General features: G+C 40.0%; 1 protein-coding gene across 2 annotated transcripts in view; it reads left to right on the forward strand.

The window, feature by feature from the left end:
• Positions 1-18001, forward strand: part of LOC122807141 (pyridoxal reductase, chloroplastic-like) — a 298551-nt gene that overhangs the window by 184348 nt on the left and 96202 nt on the right. For both annotated transcript variants that reach the window (XM_044078152.1, XM_044078153.1), the window contains exon 4: positions 4163-4249. In XM_044078152.1, coding sequence (XP_043934087.1) covers positions 4163-4249 — 87 coding nt within the window. The remainder of the gene's footprint in view (positions 1-4162; positions 4250-18001) is intronic.

Below are 18001 nucleotides of genomic sequence, written 5' to 3' on the forward strand. Positions count from 1 at the left end.
GTCTGATATCACCAAGTTTGCTGGCACAACTATTGTAGCTTTGATGAAATAAGTGCCGAGACTGTTTTTGGTTGAGAGGATGATCCCATTCATTGATCTATTAAAGTGTCTTCCCCCATGGCTCAGCTGATCCAACAAGAGTGTACTTGTTTTTAACGATCATAGCTATATGACTTTTAAACGGACCCATGGTCATAGTCATGGCAATAGTGTTTTTAACAACTGGATTATGGATTATTTTTTTTCTGTTGTGCCTGTCTAGTTGCTGGAAGCTACATCAGAAGTAAACCTGGCATCTGTTATAGCAAAAGTTAACCCGTTATGTATTGCTTTGAAAGTTGTATAGTAAAATGTTTTGTTTAGTATTCAGAATGAATAAGCTTAGGCTAAAGTGTCTTCTGTTTTTAGTCAATATAGTATTAAGATACTTCTGAATGAATGTCCTAATTTGTGTTTAGTAAATAAAATTAAATGTGGAAGTACTGTGCAGCAGTTCACTATATTTGACAGGACAGATCACTATGGACCAGCAGAAGGCTTCTGTGGAAAATGATGGGTATAGCTGCTCAGGGCCCAAAGGAATTCTGTATGATGCAAAGGTCTGCTTTTGCTGTATACAGTAGTATGCTACCTTTGTCCAGGTAAGTACCAGGCTGTGCACGTCCCACATAACAGTGTGGATGACTTTAAGGGACATGGAGGTTATTATTTTTGCCCAAACTGTGATTGGTTGGGATTTCCCATCATTTGATCTAGTGTCTCTTAAAACTTAGAGATGGTGAGATTAAAAGTAAAGTAATATAATGCTCAGTACAGTTGTGCGTGTTATTCACAGTGTGGGAACACTGGTGTTACAAAGGTATGAGGACTCTTTACCAGCTTACTTCTAATACATGCATATGGGAACTTGAGAAAGCCTTTTCTGATAGGGTTAGCCATTTCTGATTTCCTAGTATGAAAAGAGTGCACTGTTGCTATTTTTTTTCTTGCACTCAGTGTTATGGTGCCACTGTAAAGTGAATAACGAGCATTGAATAGAGGGTTTGATAAATAGCTGTAGAATAAAACTGTTTCATTGTTACTTGCCATGATGTTTATTGTTTTATAGTAATTGTATTGCGTTTCAAACCTGGCCTTTACAGAATTTTGAATGTGTTTGAGAAGAGTGAATACTTTAAACATTCAAGTTTATTTCAGCCTGCACCTTATCTGTATTTTAGAAGTCTCTTGTCCTAATATATTTGTTACTGAGGAGATATGCAATAAACATAACATTGACATTTGTCATATGTTTTCAGTCCACGCAACCAACCTGCACTTTTTTGGTTTTGGTTCTGGTTCCTCTGGCTGCATCATCCCAGATCTGTGCAGCTTATATGTCCTTCAATTGATGTATTTGTTAGCAGCTTTCAGAGAAAGAATATATGTAAAATTATAATAGAGAAAGGTAAAGCTAAAGTAGTTTGAAAAAAAATTTGAATTATGATTATGTTGTGAAATAAAGGATTTAAATGTATGATGGAGTCATGGTTGAATATCTTATTTTTATTGTTGGCTTTACTTTCCAAAAAAATGTGATCTTGCCATAAAAGTCAGTGATACATGCATGTAGTGTGATAGAGTATATGGGTCTTTTTTTTAACTATTTTTGGATTTACTGTGTAATGTGGCCTGTATGTAATGATTATAGTACTGGCTGCTTATGAATCAGGAAAAGCATAGGTTCAGGTTGTTATAGACACAAGTAATTAGCATTTGATCTTTGTTACCTTACTGACATCCTAGCCTAGCCTAACCATGGCAGTAATTATAAGGAGGCCTTCAGTTAAATGTTATTAGGTCCTTCCAAATCACATATCTACAGCCTTCATATAAATGTGCAATTGTTTTTTGCTGTTTTGGTAGCAACAATCTGTGATCTGTGGAGTAACTTTGAAGACAAATGCAGACTGTATATGTTTAAGCTTTATTGCTCATTGTACATACAGCATCACACACAGAAACATTAAATAGCTGCAGCTGTAGTGAAGACTGATGCCTTTTTTTTCTTTTAAGGAATATTGTGAGGCTCTAGTTTGACATCTTATTGGTTTGGAGTTCAGTTTTACCAGGTATGCAGTCTGGTTTCCTGCCTATTGAATCTAATTGCTTCCTGCTTGTTGATTCTAGTTGCATTTGGCCACACCTCTCCCCATTCTAGTGACATCAGCCATAGGTCTGGGTTATCTTGCTGTTATCTCTGTAGGGATAAATAGGAACTTGGGGATCCTATTAAAGTAGAACAGGACTTGCACCCAAAACATCAGTAAAAAGGGTCACTTTACATTCTGCCCCCAAGATGTCACTTAAATATCTTCTTGCATGTGACAGTTAAGGGCAGATCCTGCCTGTTAAATCTGGTGGATTTCTTCGAAAATGTGACCAGGGCCTTTGACGAGGGCAAATATGTGCACACAGCATACCTCGACTTGGCAAAGGCTTTTGACACAATTCCACAATCGGGTATTACTGATAAACTTAGCAAACTGAATGTAAACTCCCTTGTTGTGAGATGGGTTGCCAACTGGCTCACAAACCGGGCACACACTATCAAAGTGGTTGACTGCACATCAACCAGCAGACCTGTCACTAGCGGGGTCCCACAGGGGTCAGTGCTGGGCCCCCTACTGTTTGGTATATACTTCTCAGAAGTTCAGGCCAAAACTAAGGGGTTGTGGCTGACCAAGTTTGCAGACAACTGCAAACCGGATGCAATTATTGTATCCCCAAATTATGTCTCTATACTCCAGAAGGGTCTTACGCAGACCAACGACTGGTATCTTAGTCACTGTCTCAAACTGAATGCAAAGAAATGCATCATCATTCCCTTAAGCAAAAACAATGTCCCTTTATACTATCAAATCAACAACAATACCCTAAGTACCCACGAAGTGGTAAGGGATCTAGGATCACAAGTTGACTGCTACCTTAACTTTGATCACCACGTAGTAAGAAAGGTTTTCTGCATAGCACACTTGATTAGTAAAAGCATCACCTCGAGAGCAGAAGAGGTTATAACCCCTCTATACTCAGCACTAATCCGGCCCATAATTGAGTATAATGCTCATCCAACATATACCGTACAAAGCACCTGCAACAATTGGAGACACCTCAGAGGTTTCTAACAAAGAAGATCAAGGGACTCCAACATTTGCCTTGCACCAAAGTCCCTGTCACTATACTCTTTATCATATGGACTTCTTAGAGGAGACTTTTATGCCTGCCTTACAGAGCAATCTCAGACTCAAACCTAATGAACTTGCTGCATATCGTAAGTCAATCAGGACTAGAGCTACTTGTTACAGGGACCTAAATATGGCCTGTGAATTAAATAGAACATGCTGGAGGGACAGATTTGTCTCCCAGTGACTGCCATGTCTTTAGAATAGGCTACTAATTCATGTGAAACAGAGTGCCTCTATGACATGCTCAAGAGGAACCTGGACAAGTGGATGGGTCACCATATGTTCTTACCAGGGAAAGCACCCACAATTCTCTTGGACACGGGCAGTCATTACTAAATGCAATCTTGGGTATCGACTAGAATATCTATGGTATTACATTGAGATGAAATAGCTAGGCTTGAAATGACCACCGGGTTGATAGCTTAGTAAACTCCTATTATCCTATGATAAGCTGTGGTAGTGCCATCAACAGTATATATTCCAATTCATTATTATTATGTCATGACCACCAGGAAAACCAAGGAAATACACCAACAATCCTTTCTTCATCAGCGTGATGATCATCTGATGAAGTTATCTGCCAGTAGACGAAAGTGCTCGAATAAAGGATTGTTGGTGTATTTCCTTGGCTTCCTTGGTGGTCATTAGTTTGAGTGTTTTTGCAACATGTCTATATTATTATGTCATCTTAATTAGTTTTCTTTTTCTACAATCTGGAAAATATGAAAACGGTATTTCATCTTTTGTGTTACTGTATGAACTGCCCTTGGGAGAGATTAATTGTTTTAATTTGTTTAAATGGGATTTATGTGGCCTGAAAACATCTTATTTATATTTGTGTTTTCGGAAAACATTACTAGACAAGAGTGTTTGGTACTGTTTTTGAGGAAACAAATGCCTGTTATCATTGCCCTCTTGTTAATACTTGTGTATTCTAGCTGCTGGCTACAAAAGGACATGAAGCAGTAAAAGGGATTCAAGGCCTGACTAAATGGATACCACAGCCTGGACCTATGACAAGGAAGGTAAGGTTTCTACCATATATAGCATGCGCAATAGGTGTAGATGTAATGGCATGTCATTTGTTGTAAAATCAGAAAATGATCCATTGAAACAGAATGCTATTAGGAAGACTAGTAGAGAATATGTAGAGAGCTATGGATGTGACTCTTTCTTTTAGGATTACTAGTTTTGCATAGCTAGATAGTGGTTTAGGAGCTTTCATGGTGTGTGTAAGGTTAGTGAACCTATGGCATTATTTGCTTCTGTGTACATAGTGCTCATTTATACCATTGCTTTATATGTTTTTATGAAACAACACTTGTTTGTAGTCAATGCAGTATGTATAATGAAATGTAAATATGGGTGTAGATTACTCTACAGAGAATCATTTGATTGAAAACCAACAGGAGCGAAATGAATAAAAACAAATACTGTTTTTGTGTGTGTAATGGAGCCTCTCCATGAACATGTGCTAGGGGATGCACCCCCTGTGTCGGTTTATGTAATTATTTCAAAGTTTGTTCCACCTTAGCCAGTAGTATTTCGGATGAGGGTCTCAGGACTGCAAATCATAGTCTCCTGAATTTATCTTCACTGCATTATTATTAGCAGTGCAGAGACTGGTATTAAACTAAAGCAGATGTAATTGTTTTCTGAGGTGAAATGTATAGGCTGTGTGAAGCTTACAGTTGTCTTTCAGAAAACATGCAGCCAAGTTTTTTTTTTCATACAAGATTACTAAAACTTCCACTAAACTGTGCAGCATATGAAATGTGCACGGCATAGAATAGGAGCTTGCTAATGGCTTTCAGTAAAAAAATGTACAGAGCTGTTAAAAAAGGTGAAGCTGTCTTCTCGAATGTGCACATATTTGCAGTGCTCAAAGTTTATTGTTCCTTGAAATGTTACTTTATATCAAGAGAATGAATTGTCTTATTTGGACTATTCCCCCTAAACCACTAGTATGTAACTGTGGTAATGGGGGAACCTTGCAAATAAATCCAGGAAATACTGCCTGAGAATGTTGTAAGAAGAGAGAAAGTAACAGAGAAAGAAACTGTAAGTTTAGTTTGTGTTTCTTCTGGAGTGTGCACAGTGGACTGCATTCCTTGGACAGAGGCCATGCTGGAAGTTTCATTGCCTATGAAATTATGCAGCTACTATTTGTATTAATTAGTTAGATGTAGATAGAAATGAAGTAAATCTGTAGCCTCTAGTAGTGATATGTCCAGATAAACTGTTACTTAGTAGTCTTCTTTATGACATCTGACTGTTAATACATATGTTCATAGGAAATTACTAGGCTGATGGCTTGAGCCCTTACAAGTCAAGCCATTATTACCCAGTACATGTTTATTTTGTATTTTCTTGTGTAAGCTTATAGCAGCTTATGTATATCATTTTACAGAGTGCATTTGCCTTGTAAAGAAATTTGTTTCATTTCAAAATTATGCAGCAGTGGTAGAATGTGTTGTGAACTCAACTTTTGCTTTCCTCTTTTTCAATTATTTTTTTAAAACCTTTTTATCCCATCCCATTGTTGACTCCAGACTTCTCTGTCTGCCAGTTCCCTGCTCCCTATAGTCCCATCTTCTACAGTTTTTATGCCATGTCAGGCTTTCTGGTGTGAAACACACTTAGATGGTCTTCCTACTAGATGGTTCCAGTGCATGGAGAACTCTCAATCCCAGTGCACAGGCTCAGTATGTGCTGTACCTGCTGGCACTGTACCATGTGATGGGCTAGACAAAGGACTGTCATACTGTAGCTTGGTTAGGGATTTTTCTTAGCCCTGTTCTCCTCATTGTCTGTGGATGACATACTTTGTCATAAGACTAGATGGACTACAAAGTACAGCATGAGCGCATGCCCACCTTGGTTCTGTGAAGTTGCCATGCATCTGCAACCCTTCCCCCCAACTACATTCCAAAGGTCTCCAAGACTCTGCCTTCACCAGAGCTGCATGAGAGCTCGGCATGCTGCCTCCCTTAGGATAGGCACTCCCAACCTCCCCAGTCTGTGCCATCAACTACTTTGCCATTAATCAAACTGAATTCACCTGGGCCATAGGTAAGGCTTCATTGCTTTACACAGTGGCACAGGATACATTCAAAAGAGTTTGTGCTGAAGGTGCTGCTACCATACCAACTTCTAACATTTGGCTTAATTTAAGGCAAATAGTAAATGTGTTTTTGGTGTGCTAGCATGGTCTGGCTGATGGGAGTATTACCATAAATACATGAAAGCAGTTGTTGGTATTGGGAAGCTATCTTTAACCCCTCCTAAAAAGTATGCATATGTTTGTACGTGTCCAGGATTATTTCTGCATACAAGTTTTTATATACTTTTGTAAGATTGTTCTAGAAGGCACTGGACTAAAAGTGAGGTGAGTGATAGCCTGGTTTGCCAGTGATTGTACCATTGCTCCACAACTAGTCTACATAAAGCTTAATTGGGTTTGACAGGCCTTGGCTGTTTCTCTAGGCAACTCTGCATATTTACCATGCAGTCAGAAGGCCAGTTGTCTCTTTGGTATTACATTGTGGTCAGTGGTATGAATTATGAGATTGTATTCCCTCACCATTATACAATATATATTTATATATGTATATTTAGCCAGCCAGGAGCTGGTGTTGATTTTACTTTTAGTTCTAATTGGTGACATTTGATTGTATGTTTAGGAAGGGATTATTAAAGTGAATTACAGTGTCGTCAGTGGGTATTTGTTTTAGTGAACTCCAGTTGCAAAAATGAAGGGAGGAAATTAAGTTTTTTTTTTTTTTTTTTAATTTTTCAGGTTATGCACTTTGATAGAAGCATATTTATCTATTCTGGCTGTGATTGGATTAATTGGGAGAAATCATGCAAATTTAGGGAGTTTAATGAGTTTTCTTGAGTTAAATGTTTGCCAAGCAGTATTGTAATCACCCATTTTATTATGGTCTCTTGATGAAATGTTTTGAGATATCCAATGGAAGGTATCTTCTGCCCTTCTTTTATTGCTTGAAGGAACATAGATTCTTATTATGGTGATAGATTTCTTGTTTTTTAGTTTGAGTTTTGTAAGACTATTTGCTGCATTGCTAAATTTTGGGATGTTGAAGTTGAGGTCTACCTCAATATTATTTTTATATATGATTGCTATTCCACCTCGTAGCTTGTTGTTTTTTTCTGTCAAATCTGTGTATATTATAACCTCGAGGTATATTTTTATTGTCTTTAGTTCTGTTTTTAGCCAAGTTTCAGTTGCGATGACTGTGTCAGGGAAGTATTGTGCTAGAGAGGCATGGAGTTCTTGTAACTTGTTTGACATAATTCTGAGGTTTTGGTTTATCCAAGCTTCAGTTACAATGACTGTGTCAGGGAAGTATTGTGCTAGAGAGGCATGGAGTTCATGTTAATTCTGAGGTTCATATTTGGTAGGAACTTCTGTGTTCCCTTAGAGAGGATTTTTTTTTTAATAAGTGGAGATTTACTTTAGGGTGGTTTTGAGTGTTTTGTTGAATGTTTTGGGGTCAGGATTTGGATGTATGTCACTGCTGTGTTTGAGATTAGTTACTAAGTGTAGTAGGTAGTACATCCATTTTGAATTTAGTTTATTTTTAACATAATTTTTTATGTGTTGTAGCTTGTACTTTTACATATTTAAAAGAAAATTGATCTACGCAGTTAGTTGAGTAGAGCCCTTGGGATATATAGATTGATATGGCCTTTGTGTTGGGTGAGGGGGAGGATTGGTGCAAAGTATGAGTTGTTAGGTCAATGTGTATGTAGGATGTCATTTGTAAAGTCGGAGTAAGGAGTAGGAGTATTAGTAGGTAAGCTGAGGGTATTTTGAAGTAGGTAGAGGCAGATGTAAGCGTTATCAGTTGTGTTAGAGGCCACCAAGCAGTAGAGGGTGGTCTGTTGGAGTAAAAGGAGATATGGAAGATTTAGTTATGTACAAGTATTCTGTTCCATACAAAATGGGTAAATAGGGTTATCTAGTGTGTATTGAATAGGTGGTGATGAAGAATTTGGGAGGAAAGAGAGGTGTGACCAGCTCATGTAAGAAAGAATTAAAAGTTGGTAATGGGTGTAAAGGAAGATGTACTCGGTATCAGTGGGAGGGGTGTAAAGAGAAATATGTCAGTGGTAGGAGAAGAGGATGTGGGTGGAGTAAGAACAGTACTGAAGTTGGGTGGGAATTGGAGGTAGGGAAGGGGAGTGGAGTAAGCTCAAGCACAGGAAGGACAAATGGGAGTGGGAAGCACCTCTCAGTTTGTGAGTACATCATAGGTTCATAGGTAGGTACTAGGCTGTCTGCCCGAGGGCATTTATAAGCCTAGCCAGAGTGTGTTGGCTTTCGCTGTCCCATTGATTACTTAATTGATCCTCTGTCAAGCAGAGCCAATGAAGTGATCCCAGGGGTGTATTTTCTGTTACCCATCCACTCGTCAAGGTTTCTCTTGAAGAGTGTTAGTGAGGGGCTTTGCCTGATGTAATTTGGAATTTTGTTCCAAAGCACCGAGAGTCTCTGTGACCGGAATCTATAACTCCAGCATGTTCTATTTATTGTTGTGACGAGGTTTAGCGCACTAGAGCGCGTGGCTCGCAGTGACTTGGATTTCTTTAGGTGGAGCATGTCCATCAATTCTGAGTTGGACATGACTGTGTAAGATAGGCAGAGATCACCTCTGAGTAAGCAATGTGCCACTGAGTACAGCCAGAATTTTTTTTCAGTCGGGCTGCATAGGACATGTGTTTGAGGCCAGTAATCCTCTTGGTGAGGTACTTTTGTGGTCTTTCCAGCTGTTGGAAGTGTCTTGTGAGGTACATCCCATTGTACTCTATGATGGGTCTAATGAGTAACGATTAGAGGGGCACTATAACCTCTTTATTTCTTGATGCGAACCCTTTAGTAATTAGATGGGCCACATAGAAGGATTTCCTAGCTACTTTAGCAATATGATTGTCAAAGGAGAGATTACTATCTACCTGGATCCCCAGATCTCTTATTACCTCTTCTGTATTAATGGGGCTGCCACCTATGTGGTAATTCATGGGTGTTTTGTTTTTCCCAAATGGGATAACTATGCATTTTTTGGCATTTAGCTTGAGGCCATGACTTTGACACCAGGTGTCCTTCTCAGTAAGGCCCTTTTGGAGGATGTCCATGTCAGCCGTAGAGTCAATTATGGCTCCCAGTTTGCAGTCATCGGTGAACTTGGTTAGCCATAGTCCTCCTGTGTTTGCCTGTACTTATGAGAAGTATATGCTGAACAGTAGGGGTCCCAGGACCGAGCCTTGTGGGACACCACTTGTGACTGGTTTAGAGTCATACCTGGAGCCCACTATTCTTACCGTGTGAGTTCTGTCTGTAAGCCAGTTGGCAACCCATCTCTATTTGTACGGGTTTATGTTCAGGTTGGTGAGTTTTTCTGTAATACCTGAGTGGTGAATGGTGTCGAAAGCCTTGGCGAGGTCAAGGTAGGCTGTGTGAACCACCTTTCCCTCGTCTCTGGCCTTGGTGACTGTCTCGAAGAAGTCAACAAGGTTTAGTAGGCATGATCTGCCCTTAACAAAGCCGAACTGGGTCGGGTCAAGTGTTTGGAGGTTCCCACTGTCTTTGTTAATGAGTTCTATGATGATGCGCTCCATAGCCTTGCAGATCAGGCTAGTTAGGCTTTTGGGGCAATAGTTACCAGGATCGGTTGTGGCCCCTCCTTTGAGGAGAGGAGTAACTGTTGCTGTGCGCCATTCTATGGGCACGTAGCCTGTGGAGAGGCTGAGGTTGAACAGCGTGTTTAGGTGGGGGGTTAGTTCATTCTGTAGTTCGTGCAAGACGCAGCCTGGGACACCATCTGGTCCCATTGATGCTGTGTTTTTGGCTTTTAAAAGGGCTGTTTTCACCTGTGAGTCTGTGATTTCTGAGGCACTACACTTTTCCGGTATTGTTGTGGGCCCTTTTGGAGGTGAGAGGGGGGGTGAAGTTTGCACTGAATCTATCTTCCAGGATGTTGGCAATATCAGTAGGTTCAGTATATTTTGCACTAGTTCAGTGCATATCTGCAAGTTGCCACTTAGATTCTTAACATAGCTAAAGAAGGCTTTGTGGTTATCTTTTGAACCCTTGGCTATTTTTCTTTCGAAGTTAGCCTTTGATGATTTCCTGAAGGACCTTTAGTTTTTTACTGATACTAATCAGGGATGTCTTTCCTTCTTGGGATTTGCTTTTTTTCTGAACTAGTTTCCTCCTTCTTTTGTATAGCCTGTTTATTGCAGGGGTCCACCAAACTGGTTTCCTTCTCTTAGGGGAGTGAGTCTTGGTTTTGCTAGGATGGCATGATCCATGCATCCTTGTAGGTGCTCATAGAGTGCATTTGTAAAGGTTTCTGCATCTTGGGCAGTGTTATCCTTTAGCATGGGGGCTGTGAAACTTACCACCTCTGTCTTAAGTAAGGTGAAGTTTGCTTTAGAAGTTTTTTACTGTAGTTTCCTTAGTTGGGGGTGGTGGTGGGGTGTGGACATCCAGAGTGATTAGTTTATGGTCTGATCTAACCAGTGATGGATTGACCTCCGGTGTGGAACACCTGTCGCCCATGTTGGTGATGACCAGGTCCAATGTGTTTTCACCTCTGGTAGGGGAGTTTACCAGCTGATCCAGGGCATTTGAGCTGATGAATTCCAGGAAGTGCTGGGCCTGGGAATTTGTACTCGAGTAGTTTTCCCAGTGAATGGTAGGGTAATTTAAATCGCCCAATATCAGGGTGTTCGGTAGTACCTTCATATTTTCCAGTGTCTCCAGAAAGGTGGAGTGGTGGTCCTGGGTCATGGAGGGTGATTTGTAGCAGGCCACAATTTGCATTGCAGATTTGCTCGATGTTAGTTGCACATGGATGATCTCAGAGGTATGCTGCACCACTAACTTGGTGGTGTAGGTATCATTGATGAATATGGATACACCCCCTCCTTTTGTGTTTCGGGCTGTGTTCTGTGGCTGAAACGTGTGGTATGAGTTTTAGCTCGGTAGTGCTGGGGTGCTCTCTGGAGCCTTGAAGCAGGTTTCAGTTACTGCACTGATGTCGACGTTCTCCATACTGAGGAGTGCTTCGAGCGCGTGCATTTTGAGATTTAAACTCCTGACGTTTAGTAGCATAACCCTCAGTTTTTTTGTTAATTGTGCTGTTTATGGAGGTGGGTTTGACTTTTGAGCCTTGCCTAAAAAAGGCACTATGGGGCAGCAAGAGCCTTGGCCAGTATTCGAAAGCCTAGGGGTGACAGTTGCAAGCCGTCTCTTCCGAAGCAACGCGGCTTGTCGAGCATGCCGTCCCAGGCTGACAGACACTGGATCCCCTTTGAATGACACCAGAAGCTTAGCCAATTGTTGAAATTGATCATTTTTTCTTTATACTGAGATTCTTGGTGAGGGCAGGATGCTACTCAGGGTCATGCCAGCCTGGGCAGCATGATCAGAGAGCTCATGTCTCTTTTCATGTAGTCCAGGGAGGTACGTCTCAGGTCATTCACACCAACATGAACAATGACATATTTGTACTTGTTCTGGGGTGACCTGAGTGCTTGTGTTATGTGGCGGATTCTGGCTCCCGACAGGCAGCTAACAGTAACCTTCTGCTTGTCCAGCCTAGTGAGTGGGACGTCAGTGTGCCTGACTATAGAGTCACCTATTACTAGTATGTTAGGTATGTTATTTCGCCTTAAGGGCTGTGATTGTGCGACACACTGATTTTGTGTTTTATGTGTTGTCTGGTTTGTGATGGGAAGTGCAGGTTGTTTGGGTGTCTGCTTTGGAGGTCTCTGATGCTTTTGCAGGTTTTTATTTAGAGCTTCCGAGTATGATTTTGTGTATTTATGTGTATTTTTTGCAGTGCTGTTTTAATAGGTCTGTGTGCAGCTGGAGGTGTGGTGCAAGTGTTAACCTTCTCCTCTTGACGGTCTAATCCAGTCTTGGGTGGAGACAGCTTAGCTTCCAGTTTGGCTGTATAACTGCATCTCTCACATATGTTAGTGTTTTGTGGTAGGAGGAGAGGGTTGTCTGTGTACATGAGGCAGTTGTAACATTGCCTCAGGATACCCAGATTCACCAGCTAGACTGGAGAGTGCACCAGAAGTTGCCCTTTGGTCATACCTGAATAGTAGGGTGAGCTGCTTAGTCGCTTGGTTGGTGAGGGGTGTATAAAGAGCCTTGCCCTGCTTGGGCAATCAGTGTCAGGGTATATTAGTGCTTGCTATTAGGTCAGAGCAAGTGCTGGGCTGTAAGATGCTTTCTGGGTGCTTAGGCTGAGAGTTAGACTAGTTTCAAGGGAAAAACTGAAGAGGAGACTTAGTGGAGCCAGGAATAATTTAACCGTAGCTAACCAGCACTGCCCGGTGCGCAAAACCATGCAAGCGCAGTTTTTATAGTCGGGAAATGAAAGAGGTAGAAATTAGCCCAAAATGGCCAATAAACTACTAACTTCTGGGCTGGAACCACTCCTCCAGGGACAGATAGGTTGCTCCTCTTTCACAGGTGAACAGAGAAACTTCCTTCTATCCAAGTAAGCTACGGGCAATTCATAAACTAGTATCGCAGCCCTGAATTCAACACTAGCCTGAAAATGGGACTATACTAGCTTAGAAAGGTGGGAAACAAGGAATTTCTTTTGTTTTTTTTGAAAAGATAAGCCAAAAACAGTAAAAAAATACACTTAAAACAGCTTTAAACGACTACAAACCACCAGAAAAGGCTATCGCACTTTAGTGTGTGGCCTACAACAGTTAAATTATTTAAACAAAAAACAACTTTTTAAAAGTGCAGGCAGTCAAATAAGTACAATATGTGAAAAAAAAAACTTTTAAATCACAATAAACGCTGGAAAATCTGTTAGGCAGAAAACAGTTAAGTACAGCAAGAAAGTACAGAAAACTGATACTTAATCACTCCAAAGTCTCTCTTCGAAGCTAGAAGGCTTGTATCAGTTTAAGGCTTTCTAGTGCTACCCAGTAGGTTAGTTACAGGAAAGATGGGAAACAAGCGCAGATGTAGTCTTTTAAACCAGAAAGTTGAAAGAGACGGACAAACTGTCCAAATGGTCAATAAACTACAATTTCTGGGCCAAGAACCTCTCCTCTCATGATAGACAGGCTACCTAGTGCTTACCACTCCCACTGATAAGATAGAAGGCTTTCCTCCAACACAGAAAGGCTTGCGGGGCTCAGAAGCTTACCAACAGTCCTAGATACAGCAACTCTGTATCTGTACTAGGCTAGTTACAGGAAAGGTGGGAAACAAGCGCAAGTGTGGCTTTTAAACCAGAACGTTGAAAGATATGGAAAAAAATGCCCAAACAGCCAATAGCTACAATTTCTGGGCCAGGAACCACTCCTCTTGTGGTAGATAGGCTACCTAATGCTTACCATTCCCATTGATATACTAGAAGGCTTCCCTCCAACACAGGAAGGCTTGCGGGGCTCAGAAGCTTACAAAGAGTCCTGGATACAGCAGATCTGTACCTGGACTAGACTAGTTATAGGAAAGGTGGAGAACAAGTACAAATGTAGGCTTTTAAGCCAGCAAGTTGAAAGAGATGGAAAACTGCCCAAACGGCCAAATAAACTTCAGCTTAGTGAGACCAGGAAGCACCTGACTAGAAACTCACAGTGCAGAAATCTTATCTGTCAGCTAATGAGTACAGAAAGTTTGTGAGTGAAATATGTTATCACTCAGAGATTTTAATGCTTAAATAAAAGAGAACCTGAGCACATGGGCAGGGTGTTTTAGTCCATTGAGTATGATTGCATTTCTGATTTGAATAAAGTACTGTCATGTGCAGGAAAGCCAAATCTAATTATTTTAACAATGGTTTTGGGATTAAATATATTATTTGGTATGGTTGGCAAAAATGGGAACTGCTATTTCTATGATTAAAGGAAAACACCACTTTCTTCTACAGTTTAACTCGCCTCGTAGGATGTGTTCCTCCTTATGGTATGAGTCCAGTATTCTATAGGTACCAGAAACCTGCTTGTACTTTATAAAACTTTCCCTTTCTTTGATTCCAAGTTAAGGAAATGAAAGATCACCTACTTTTTTTTAAGCTTAACTTCTCACATAATTTGCAGAGGAAGTTGTCTACACTTGCACGACATACCACAGACAGAGAAATTTGTAGTCAGGTACTGCTGACAGTCTTATACTGGTAATTAGTCTTGCTGATGTCAGGAGATCAGGCTGCTGTAAACAAGACAGAGAGGTGCAAAACTGTCTTCCATTGTCTTTACTGCAACAAGGAAGAGAGCTTGCACTAATTGACAACTGGTTCTATTGTAGCCATACCTTCCGTAGCAAAACAGAGCAGTTCGATCGGTCATTAGTTCAAAGGCAGTTGTCACCCCTTTTGACAAATTTACAGACAGCATCATAATATTGATATAGTATGCTTTAAACTTTAAATATTTTATACTACTTTACATTTTAAGATGACTTGAATGTAGTATCAAAGATGTCTGTGACATTTAGAGAAAAGTCAGAAAATAATTTCTCTTGTAGTTCTTGTAAAGTATCAGCACATTAAAGTGTGGGAGGAGGATCAGTCAGTTCATCTTGGACTACAAAAAGATACTTTGAATAAAGGCCTGCAATTTAGCTACTGGTTTGCTAACTGAAATAACTAATGCTCCCCGATGCATCAGGCACAGTGTGCTTGCCACTCCACCTAAACAATGCTCGGTCTCAAACTGTCCAGTGATCACCCCTACTTACTTTCCCTAACCTGTATTTCTTAACTGAAAGCAGTCAGTAATTATGTCACCTGAACAACAGACTTAGAGGGACAGAATAACAACTCTGATTTTGCCATATATGTTCACTTTATGTAGTAAATACAACTTAAGTCATTGCTGACCACATATGCAGTTTAATTGAGCATCAAACCCTAAGAGAAACTTTTCTCTAACTGATGTAAACTTGTGGAGTGGCATGCACAATTAATAGGATAAAGTCACTAGGTATTTCCCATCTGTTCCCACTTAATTAAATAATACTTCAGTACTAGTGTAGCTTGAAGAGTCCACTTAAAGGTAAACGCCACCTTAGAACTAAAAAAAAATCTATTTTTCACTCCATGTGTGTTTTCTGAGCTATTTTTAACACCTTAAAATCACTCTGACTGCTTCTTATAGAATGTTAATATGTTTTCTGCAAATGGCCTGCAGTTAGGCTACTGTTTTGGTTGTAGCTGTATAATTGCGTAATATACCATAAAACAAGCCCCAAGAAACACACAGATGAGGGCCATTCAGTAAATAAAATAACTAGTCCTGTTATAGACAGTATAGAAGATGACAGTGACTGACATTAATCCTATAATTTGTCAGTGGCATCACCTTGTATTTTTGATCTCTTCCTTGTTAAATCTGTGGTTTTCTGGCTGATTGTTGAGAGTTGAAGTTGCTAAATACAACAGGTGTTTGAGTGTCAGACTTCTTCAGAAAATGCTGGCTGTTGCAAAATCTGTTATACTAGCAGCTATCTAACTTTATAAGAGTAATATTTAAAATCTTTCTCTGATTTTTGGGTACTTGTCCTATTATTTTTGGCTTTGTCCCGAATTCTGCTGTAAGGGTTGAGAGGTATGTCTGTACCATTGATATGTAGCAGCTTCATTCAACCTTATAGGAATTAATGAGCTCCAAATCAGATCAGTTCATCTGTTTCAGCTTATCTCAGAAGTAGGGGCCTCTGACCTGGGAGAAGTCATGTGAGTGGCTGGCTAACTCTCTCGTGGCCATGAAGAAATACATCCTTTTTAACAGTGCTTTAACAGGCATTTTAGTGGTGGCTTTGTACTTGTATGTTGGTATGCAAGATGAATATTTGCACCACCGCCACTTAATTATCATTGCATACGTTAAGAAAGCATTTGCTTTGTCTGCAGTCTAGGATTAGAGCCTCCTTTGGGTGGGCTGCATTGCAAGGCATATTAAGTAAGCACTTCCTTGCATTTTGCTGCTAATGTCCTATTAGAACAATTTTGGTAAGATGATTGATAACCTACTGCATCAACTGATCCCATGTCACAGGTCTTCTAAAAAATATAGTAAAACAGGTTCAAGTTCTCTATATTTTTATATATGCAATAGAGGTTGCTAAAAGTGGGCCAGTGATTTGGCTGCTTTCTTTTTGAAGAGCGGCAGTTCTCTGATTATATTTCTCTGGTATGTTACAGTCTAGTGGTTTTTAATTAAATTGGCATTGATATGATAAATCTTGTTATTGATATTTTTGTTTAATTTACGAAGTCACCTGAACAGCAAAGATGGGGGAAAAACAAAAAAAAAATGGACTTACAGTACATGGCTGTTATTCCAGGCACTGGTGGTGCTAGTGACTAGGATGGCCATAAATAGTGATATTTTTACACTGGTTGCTGAGTGGAAGCAGATGAAAATTCCCCATTGTTTAGGCCCACTACTAGTATTTCTCACAAAGGTCTATAGAGGTGCTCACAGATCAGCAGTTTGGTACATCAGGTGTCCTGACAGTTGATAGAGCAGGTGTGCACTGTATGAGCAAAATGACAGTTGGCCTCCTGTGACTATAATTTTCTTGGATAAAAAAAAATGATTTGTTGCAACAGCAGCAAAGTGGTGGAATGTATTACTACAAATGTTTAGCAGAAAACATGAGGCAGTGCCCTTCTTCTAAATTGTAATTGTTGATATTTTACCATGAGTACAAAATCCTGTGATAAAGATCTGTTGTGAAATGGACACAATGTAACACACGATCCTGAAGCATCTCATCTTTTTAGGAGTACCTCTAGACGTTAAGTGGGTATTCACTTATTATTCAGCACCACCCCAAAAGAAAGAAAAGTGCGAATAATTTTAAATCATGAAAGTGGAGAAAAGAGCTAGTGCAGTGATGACATATATAAACAGTTGGGATGTAAACAGTGTGCAGATGGGTGTATGTGAGTTTTGTATTGCACTGTGTAATGCATCAGGACGTCAGTATACTACAAGTGAAAAGATGATTTGGTGGTTAAAGGAGATGACAATATTTTTAGTTTCCCATCCTTTAATGTGATCAGATGAATAGCCAGATTTACCTTTTTTGTACTCCAGCCTTATACATGTTAATCTATATGTGATTTACTGGCTAGAATGCTCATTAAGCAACAGCTCACAAAAAGTCAGGGGGGAGGAATTGGCTGGTTTTCTTGATGGAGATTATGATTAGTGTTCCCCTCCCCCACTCACAAAATTTTGTACAGGCTTTGACAGAGCATCATCTGTTGTTTTTGGCATTCTGGATGGTTGTCTGAAATATGGTTTTAAGTTAATGTACTGCTGAGATTCAGACGTAGAAATGCTTATGTTATAAATTTGGTGGTGTTTCTGCTCCATCAGTCTTTACTGTAATACACATTGTATATTTTTAAATAAACTTTTCATTGCTCCTCCTTTTGATGTAATGGAATAAATGCTACCATTTTTGTGTCTGATCTGAATAACTTTTTCACATCTTCTGTGACCTTACTTCTGCAGATGCAGTGATTGAAATTAACTTTATCATGCAGTGGTTGTTTTTTAACATGTAGCCTGTAGACTTCTGTTTTACCTCTGCCTGTGCTCATCAGTGTAGCTTGAGTGACAAGAGGTTGTACTATAGTGCTAATGTGTACCTAGGGTACCAGTTTTAAGGGCCTTCCTCATGCCTTGGTCCTGAGACTTTTTGAGCTCTTTAGAGCTTCTCTGGGGAGAACAGCCATTCTGCATAGATCACCCTGCTA

Source organism: Protopterus annectens, chromosome 7.part0, assembly GCF_019279795.1.
Source record: "Protopterus annectens isolate FY-2018-M chromosome 7.part0, PAN1.0, whole genome shotgun sequence".
In the NCBI taxonomy this organism is placed as follows: domain Eukaryota; kingdom Metazoa; phylum Chordata; order Ceratodontiformes; family Protopteridae; genus Protopterus; species Protopterus annectens.